This window comes from Triticum aestivum, chromosome 1D, assembly GCF_018294505.1.
Source record: "Triticum aestivum cultivar Chinese Spring chromosome 1D, IWGSC CS RefSeq v2.1, whole genome shotgun sequence".
In the NCBI taxonomy this organism is placed as follows: domain Eukaryota; kingdom Viridiplantae; phylum Streptophyta; class Magnoliopsida; order Poales; family Poaceae; genus Triticum; species Triticum aestivum.
Genome location: NC_057796.1, coordinates 286,689,772 through 286,698,510, shown reverse-complemented (window position 1 = coordinate 286,698,510; position 8,739 = coordinate 286,689,772). Strand labels below are relative to the sequence as shown.

General features: G+C 52.0%; 1 protein-coding gene across 3 annotated transcripts; it reads right to left on the bottom strand.

The window, feature by feature from the left end:
• Positions 1 to 356: 356 nt before the first annotated feature.
• Positions 357 to 8,477, bottom strand: LOC123181509 (protein NRT1/ PTR FAMILY 8.5). Of its 3 annotated transcripts, XM_044593785.1 has the most exons (8): positions 8,184 to 8,477; positions 7,544 to 7,604; positions 7,215 to 7,432; positions 6,550 to 7,106; positions 5,020 to 5,803; positions 2,283 to 2,445; positions 1,975 to 2,192; positions 357 to 1,871 (listed from the first exon to the last, which is right to left on the bottom strand). In XM_044593785.1, exons 1-8 carry the CDS (start codon positions 8,238 to 8,240, stop codon positions 528 to 530), a joined length of 3,402 nt encoding a protein of 1,133 aa, XP_044449720.1. In that variant the 5' UTR covers positions 8,241 to 8,477; the 3' UTR covers positions 357 to 527. The 3 variants fall into 3 exon arrangements, with proteins under 3 accessions (XP_044449720.1, XP_044449718.1, XP_044449719.1); XM_044593784.1 differs by lacking the exons at positions 357 to 1,871; positions 1,975 to 2,192; positions 2,283 to 2,445; positions 8,184 to 8,477 and adding an exon at positions 7,945 to 8,149 and having other exon boundaries at positions 4,866 to 5,803; XM_044593783.1 differs by lacking the exons at positions 5,020 to 5,803; positions 6,550 to 7,106; positions 7,215 to 7,432; positions 7,544 to 7,604; positions 8,184 to 8,477 and adding an exon at positions 2,579 to 2,998.
• Between the last annotated feature and the right edge of the window lie 262 nt (positions 8,478 to 8,739).

The following is an 8,739-nucleotide window of genomic DNA, read 5'->3' as shown; positions in this document are numbered from 1 at the left end:
TAATTACGCACAAAAAACAAACCGTGTGGTAATATTTATGAAAAAACAAAAACTAATAGAAAAACAAAAAAAGAAATGGGAAAAGGAAAAATGGGAGCAAAGCAGGTAAACAATCCAGAGCTAAAGCAGCCGGCAGCATCGACAAAAAAAGCAAAAAGCAATGAAAAAGGCTGGCTGAACACCCGCCCAACACAAAAGCAACACACGCACGCTACAAAAAGGTCCAACAAAATAAGGAAACGGGCTGGTCGCCTTATACAGGCTGAAACAAAGACAAACACACCTGGCGTGAATCTTAAAGCGAACAAAACATCCAACGGCTAACTCGTCGACTGAGTCGACTGAGTTTTAGCAGCTCCGAAAAAAGAAATCTCCCAGCTTGTTAACGTTAACGACACTCTCTGAACATGTACAAAACAAGAGTTATATCCGGCGAGACTTCTACGGCGTGATGTGTCCAAGTTACATCATCATTCAGACATTCATCATAGTACGGAGCAGTGCATTAGCTAACTCGGTGCCGGCGGCTATGGCGAGTGGCGGAGGACTTGCTTGGGCGTGTACCGGGCGGCAAGCAGCAGGTAGAGCAGCAGGTTGCCGGCGCTGATGACGGCCCACAGCCAGAAGTAGTAGTCCAGGTGCCCCTCGTTGAGGTTGGCCGCCAGCCACCCGGGCCTCAACGCCGCCACCGCGGTCACCACCACCGAGTTGACGTAGAATCCCAGCGACAGCGCGAGGAAGGAGAAGGCGGAGCAGATGCTGCGCATCGACGCCGGCGCCTCCCCGTAGAAGAACTCCAGCTGCGCGATCCCGCAGAACACGTCCGACCCGGCCACCAGCACGAACTGCGGCACCTGCCACGCGATGCCCATCTTCCTGCCCGCGCCGGCCACGCGCAGCCGGCGGCTCTCCACCAGCGCCGCCGTCGCCATGGCCAGAACCACCAGGACCCTCCCCACGCCCATCCGCTGCAGCTGGGACAGCCCGGCGCTCCCGGCTTGGGCCCACCTCCGCGCGAGCGGCATGATGACGGCGTCGTGCAGAAGCACCCAGAGCAGCATGAACACCACCTCGATCGACACCATCGACGCCACCGGCACCTTCACCCTCCCGAGCAACTTGTTGTCCATGGTCATCCCCTGCTGGATGAAGGTGGTGGTCATCTGCCCCAGGGACGCCGCGTACAGCACGCACGTCACCCAGATGGGCACCATGTGCGCCAGGATCTTGACGGCCTCCACCTCGCTCACCGTGCACAGATTCCACGGGCCTTCGTGGCCGTCGCCGCCCTTCGCCGCGGCCTTGTCCAGACACCTGAGCCCTTTGGTGTGCGCCAGCTTCTGCAGGTCGTCGTCTTCCGCCACCTCGTGCAGGCCAAGGTCACCTTGACCCGCGGCTGCAGGCAGCCTGGTCTTCCTCTTCTTGACGGACGCCACCACCACCCTGAGTATGTCCCTGAGCGGGCTACCGGCGGGGAGCTGCACCCTGTACCAGGGCGTGCCGGCCAGGAAGCCCGCCGCCGCCAGGAGGAGGCAGAGCGCGGAGACGCCGAAGCCGAGCGCCCAGGACACGTTCTGCTGCAGCCACGACACGAGCGTCCCGGCGACGAAGATGCCGAGGTTGATGGCGCCGAAGAACCAGGTGAAGAAGGACTGCTTCCTCCGACTCTCCTCCGGGCTGCTGTCGTCGTACTGCTCCGCCCCGAACGGCAGGAGCGCCGACTTGACGCCCCCCGTGCCGATGGAGGTCAGGTACAGCGCCGCGAAGAAGACCGAGAACTGGGTCCGTGAGGCCGGCGGGCACGAGAGCCCCTGGCACGACGACGGCCGGAAGGGCGAGATCGCCGCGGACAGGGTGAGCAGCACGAGGCCCTGCATCCATCGATTGGCATTTCATTTTCCCATCAATCTCAACTACGACTTTTGCCTGACTGAATCACAAGTGAAGTGATGAAGATAAGAGGAGGATACTGACGGCGAGGTAGAAGAGGAGCGAGACGACGATGGTGTTGTACTTGCCCCAGCAGCTGTCGGCGAGGAAGGCGCCGAGGACGGGGACGATGAAGGTGGTCCCGTTCCAGGTGTCGACGTGGGCGGCGTTGAAGGCGGTGGTGCCATGGAGCACGGTGCCCAGGTAGATGACCAGGTTCAGTGCAACGCCGGAGAAGGCGATGCTCTCCAGCAACTCGAAGCCTGCACAGCACAGCACAGTCAGTCATCCAGCCACATGAATCTGTAAGGATGAACCAATGGAAATCGTCGTCGTCGTCGCCGGTCAATTACCCATAACAATGGCAGGCCCTGTCCAGGTGAAGGGGCGCGGTTTCCCCGCCACCGCCGTCATCTTCGCAGCAGCGGCCGGCGAGGAGGAGGAGGAGGAGGAGGAGGACGCGTGGCCGGACTCGAGCGCGGCCATCTCCTTGCCATTACCAGCAGAGGACGCCATCTGCAGGCCGCATCCAGATTCAGCGAGTAATGATCAACAGGGAGCAAAGACGGAAGGTTCTAATGACGGACGGACGGACAGGGCAGCGGAATGAAATGAATGAAACAGTAACTGAAATAGTAAACCGCGAGACCTGAATGGACGCAAATCTCCCGGAATTGATGAGCTCGGCGGATTTGGTCGAGCGCGGTGAAAGTCAAACTACAGGACGAGGGCAGAGCGTCATCCCGCTCGGCCTCGGTCAGCAGCCGGACAAGTACGTGCGGAGAGGATAAACGAGCTGGATCGAGTGGCCTCCCCCTCCGTCCTTGAACCAAACCCGCAGGCAGCGACACCACTGCACTGCACTGAAAACCCAAAAGATGTGCGGCGTACCTCGTCCGTCAGAGGCGGCCTTGGGCGTGCGGGCGGTGCGGGACCGTGAGCCTTGGCGCCATTCATGGTTGTTGGGGCAAAAGGTGGAGGGATAGGCGGCGGGTCATGTCACCTTCCCTTGCAACCAAAGACACCAAGACACCAAGGCAGCCCGGATTCGCCACGGAAGCCCCCGTTTCAAGTAGCTACGGCCTACCCAACTGTCCTTCAATGCCGCTCTCGCGATTGCTGATGTGCATGAGACGTGGGCGGCGAAAGTGATGTAGCACAAGATCGCTCTAGCTGCTGTTTCTCATTTTTCTTTGGCTTCAGAGTTAAGCTCAGAGTAGACCAGACACGCGCATTTGATAATGCATCCAGTTGTCACTAACATACTACTGCATTAATGACATTGCTACAAGATAACAGCGAGGAGAGGACTGGAAGGCATCCAGATTCAGACGAGCACCGCTTGCTGTTAGTTTATGACTTGGCTCTACTTCTCGTCAACTCTTCATCAGCCACTAGGCAGGCAGTTGCGACTTGCGACCACTTAATTAAGCTGCGGGATTAGCTCGATGCATGAGCTAAAACAAGCAGCCAATGACCCAACCTTGCGTCTGCGTCTGTCCGCGTCCACGGTACTGGTACTAGTCTATTGCCGATCCAGCTCAACTTGCAACTTGCCTGGCTACTTGGGTTTCCTGGAAACGCTGGCGACGGGCAACCTCGCCATGTGACTCTCATCAATCCCAACCAATTCCTCAACTACTGGTCTAGGCACATTGATTCAAGTGTGATCTGCAAATGTGTTGCTGCCTTCTGGTCAACAAGAACCGCTCGAGAGATGTATTGCTGGTTACACCAGAAAGTGCAGAAGAACGGTCCAGTCCCAGCATCGCTGTTTGTTCGCTACTATAGCTTACTGACTGAAGATGTCGTCGGTCCATGTACCAGATGATGATCAAGATGAACCATTTCTGTTCCATACGCGCTTCTATTCATATGAACACGGAAGACGAAGTTTCGGTGACATTTGCTACACCTAAGAAATGGGTCCAAAGGAGGAAGGACCCCTCACTTAACTGCCCCCTGTTACGTAGTACTAGTAGAAGTGAGACGTCTCCGCGAATAATAAACGCGGATAGTACACCAGCGGAATTACCGTGGGAATTCAGAGGCGGGTGGGCGGGGTTCGACGGCCTGCACTCCTGCCATTGAGTCAATGTTCAATTGAGCTCTTTTACGGTACCCTTGTACTCCATTTAGTGCGTTGGAGTACCATTAAAATCTGGCCATCCATCAGCAGGGGTAGTTCAGTTCTTGTATCAATATTTTTTGGGGGTAGAACTGGGCCTAATCTTCCCCATTGAAACGCAACGAGTATAGATCTGTCGCCGCGGAAAAGGAATTGCGATCACTGCAAGTTAGGTGCGATTTAATTCCAGGATGAACGTGTGTATGCATCACATGGCCATCACCGATGTGCAAACGGAATACATATATGATTAGTATATCGTTGTGTGGTTGCCGGTTGGCCGCCATAAGCCCGGAGAAGCCAGCCGGCGGGCGGCGGCGTTCCTGCAGGCTCACATAGCGCAGACCAGAGAGATGAACGTGCATGGCCCGGAGCCCATCCTGGCTGCGTCTGCTCAGTCCAGTCCACCGCGGTGGTGGCCTGAAGCCACTCCCCGGTCACCACAACTTGATCGTGATTTAAAGAATTAGGGTTCTTAGGATTTTTTTTATAATTAGGGTTAGCCAAATCTGTTGCCCTCATGAGTAGCGTTACCTAGGTAACAGTGTTATATTTATTTTCTATTTGGTTTAATCACATCATTAAGTGAAAATCTCTTGATTACGATTTTACCCTTGAAATGGAGGTACTCTGTACATTTCTAGAGGTGGTACTCCTTAAGACTGTCATGGAGTACGGGTCAAGATTAACCATTAGATGGGCGCAAATGGACGGCTCATACTTATTCTGGGGTACCATTTGCTACACCTTACTCAGATAAAAAGAACAAAGAGGGTACGCAGCTGTAAACAGAGCTAGCTTTGTTTCATTTGTGTTCCAAAGGCACCTTTTATTCAAATGAACACAACTTCAGGAATTTCGGCGATATTTAATTACGTCAAAGTGGTTTTGTAGACGGTGCATATACAACAAAGAGGATAACCGACAGCAAACCATGTTCACCGGAGCTCGACTTTCTTCACCGTATAATTCTTCGCGAACGCCGTGTACACAACAAAGTTCACCGCGCCGATCCCCGCCCACAGCCAGAAGTAGTAGTCGAGATGCCCGTCGTTCAAGTCGGCGGGAAGCCAGCCCTGCCCGCCCCCGCTCTTCGACAGAGCAGCGATGGCCGAGATGATCATCGAGTTCAGGTAGTAACCAAGCGACATTGCAAGGAACGAGAATGCCGAGCACAGGCTCCGCATCGACATGGGGGCCTCCGAGTAGAAGAACTCGAGCTGAGCTATGCCGCAGAACACGTCGGAGCAGGCGATGAGCATGAACTGGGGGAGCTGCCATGCTATGCTCAGGTTGTGGCCGGCCGCGACGCTGCGCAGCCTCCACATTTCAACCAGCGCGGCCGCGGCCAGCGCAGGGACCGCTAGGAACCGGCCGACGCCCATCCGCTGCAGCTGCGTGAGCCCGGCGACGTTTCCGGTGTATCGTCTGGCTACTGGGATCACAATGGTGTCCTGGATCACGACAAAGATCATCATGAAGACCACCGAGGCAGAGTTCATGGAAGCAGGAGGGACGGAGAAGGATCCAATCTTTGTGTTCATTTTGTTCCCCTGTTGGATGAAGGTGGTGGCTGTTTGGCACATGGAAGCTGCGTAGAACACGCTGGTGAACCATATTGGAAGCATCCGAACAAGAATCTTCACTTCCTCCACCTGAGTTACAGTGCATAGCATCCATGGACGCCCAGAAAGGCTCTCCTTTATCTCCTGGTCCCCTAAGACTACAGCAGCCTTATCTAAGCACCTGAAAGGATTGAAATGTCAAAGTGCAGAATACATATTCGACTAAAAGGTAACAAGAATAACTCAAATTGCAAAACACAATCTTCACCACCAGTCCATGATTGTAACTAAAGCATTACAGAAACTAAAGTTGTGGTTTTAGGCTGTATTACGCATGCAAAAAATCTAATGTTTTTTTGGTGTGGAAAGGAGGGTAACACCCGGCCTCTGCATATTGCAATGCACACAGCCACACAAAATTCTAATGTTTGATCATAACATAACATGACTCACATCCACAATATTGCGAGACATTTAATTCTATCTGGTAGATGAGATGGGGCTAATTAGGACTGATATATTTCATGCCAAATTGTTCTGACTAATTACAATTGGGGGTTGTGGTTGACGAAGAGTACGATATAAGGGCAAATTGAGCTTTATTTCTCTTTGAGATTCACATGAACAAATCAAGGCTACATGACAATGTAACTTTTTAATACAAAGATCTTTTCTAATAGCTCTAACAACATCATTCATTATAAGAAAATGAACATAAAAGCCGCTAGTAATTTCATAAATATTTGTTGACCCTGTTTTCGTAAAATAATGTTAAGGGGGATATTACACCTTCCAGATGTCTATTTGTAGCTAGTGGGGAATTCTAGAAAACATGTGAGGTAAGTTTCTTTTGTTAAAACAGACAAATTTAAACTAACTTGTCCAGCTAGGCTAGCAGACTTGGATTCCATCATGTGATAAACATACCTGAATCCTTCAGTATGTGCCAATTTGTTTGGTGCTTCATTGGTTAAGTCAGCATCATTTCCATCAAACAATATTGAGCTATCAGCAGGAACCTCCACTTTTCTCTTTTTAAATGATGCAACAAACACCGCTACAAGACTTTTAAGTGGGCTTCCAGTAGGAAGTTGAACCCTGTAGATTGGTGTTCCTGCCAAGAAGGCAACTGTGGCGATAATGAGGCATATCGATGAGATGCCAAATCCAAGAGACCAAGCAACATTTTGCTGTATCCATACAACAACTGTCCCCGAGATGAAGACGCCAAGGTTAATGGCAATGAAGAACCAGCTAAAGAAAGCCTGCTTCTTTTTACTCTGTTCAAGGTTTGAATCATCATACTGATCAGCTCCAAGTGGGAGCAAAGCTGATTTAACCCCTCCAGTCCCAACCGAGACAAGGTATAGTGCAGTAAAGAAGACAAAATTCTGAAACCCTGTGGCAGGAGGGCATGAAGTTCCTTCACATGCGGCGGGTTGTAAAGATGGAATGATCGCCGAAGCAGTTATGATGAGCAACCCCTATTTGTTGACAGACAAATTTAGGAGTTAAGAAATCACACATGATGACTGCAACAAAATGGGCATAAAAGAGAGCAAGTTCTGAAGTAATAGAATGCATGTACTTACAGTAAGATAGAATATTATGGAGATGGCCACGGTCTTGTACTTCCCCCAGTATGTATCAGCAAGAAATGCTCCGAGGACGGGCGTGAGGAACGTGGTGCCGTTCCATGTATCGACATTCGCGGCATTTGAAGCCGTAGTTCCATGAAGGACCTTCCCAAGATATACTACCAAGTTGAGGGCAATACCAGCGTAGGCAATGCTCTCCAAGAACTCAAACGCTGCAGCGAAAAGGAGTGTTAATTTTGTTGCAACATCAGAAAATGTTCATCACATAGTAGGTTTGTTTGCATTCATGAGACTGGCAGGAAGAAATATGAGGAGGAGCCGACCCAAGATAATAGCAGGAGCCTTCCAGTTGAAGGGTTTGTGGTTGTGATCTGCTGACGAGACCTGTATGCATGGAGAAACATATGAACCAAGTTAAAGGTGACCAAATTGTGGATTTGAAATGAGGAAAAAATATGGTTGACCAATTTAGGGAGCTGGGATGAGAGCTGAGAGATTTAGTTTGAGGCGGATAGCAAGTGTCCAAGCGTCAGTGCAGAGGAGTGGCAAACAGGAGTGCGAATCTAAGTTGGAATTTGGATGTAATTTAAGTGAGCCGAGATCGGAATGTGCGCGCTGCTTGCTGCTACAAGCAAGCGAGCGAGCGGCTGAGAGATCTAACAGGATGAGCGTCGTGTACATACAGTCTACAATGAGAGTAGTACTAAAATTGAGCAACACCAACCCTATCTGACAAAACCGGTGCTGAATCTGAACCCCGTGGCGTGGCCATGAATCCGAGGAGTCTGGTCTCAATCTCTCACTGCTTGCGACGCGAGAGATGCTGCTGGTGGTGGTAGAAGAAGATTTCTGATGTAGTAGAGCCGCCGAGCCAGAGCCAGAGCCAGAGCAGAGAAATAAATGGGTGGCGGGTAGGCGGGCGTTTTTGGGGAATGGGCTTTTCCGGTGGGGAAGGCGGGTTACCTGGTTGGGGTTGTGCTGGTGGGAGAGGAGGGGCGCCTCTCCGGCCTCCGCGTCCATGGCGTGCCGCTGCCGCTGCCGGCCGTGGGTGCCGACGGAGGCTGGCCGGAGCGGGGCTCCCTCCGACTCTCTCGCCTTCCCCCGGGTCCGCTCCGCTCCCTCCCGTTCCAGCCTCCCAGCTACTTGGTGGTCGTCCTTGGCACGTAGCCGCCAGTACCAACGACTTTTATTTCTTCTATCTACTCTCCTGCCTCAACTACTAGTACTACTGTTAAGCAGCATCAGGGCACGTGTGTGTTCCCATCCCGCTCGCTCTCATCGAACTGTGGCTTCATTATTTGCGTGCGCCGTGTTTACCGCGCGTTGCGTATTTTAATTATCTCCGTCGCTTTCTATTCAGACCCACCCAACTCCATTCATTTCCTCATGTCCTCGAGCTCTAAGTATACTACTGCTGTAGACAGCGAAACCGGATCTTCCCTGATTCCCTCTGTAGCAGTAGCACCGGCGACTTTATTCCACCCGTGTTGAGCATGTCCTTTATTTATTTCTCCCTGAG

Bases quoted from the DNA above. Each gene is read 5' to 3' on its own strand.
- LOC123181509 (XM_044593785.1), bottom strand. From the start codon at position 8,240: ATGGACGCGGAGGCCGGAGAGGCGCCCCTCCTCTCCCACCAGCACAAC. The intron at 7,107-7,214 runs GTAAGTACATGC...GTCAACAAATAG, and splicing joins CCATAATATTCTATCTTACT to GGGTTGCTCATCATAACTGC. The intron at 2,193-2,282 runs GTAATTGACCGG...TGTGCTGTGCAG, and splicing joins AGGGCCTGCCATTGTTATGG to GCTTCGAGTTGCTGGAGAGC.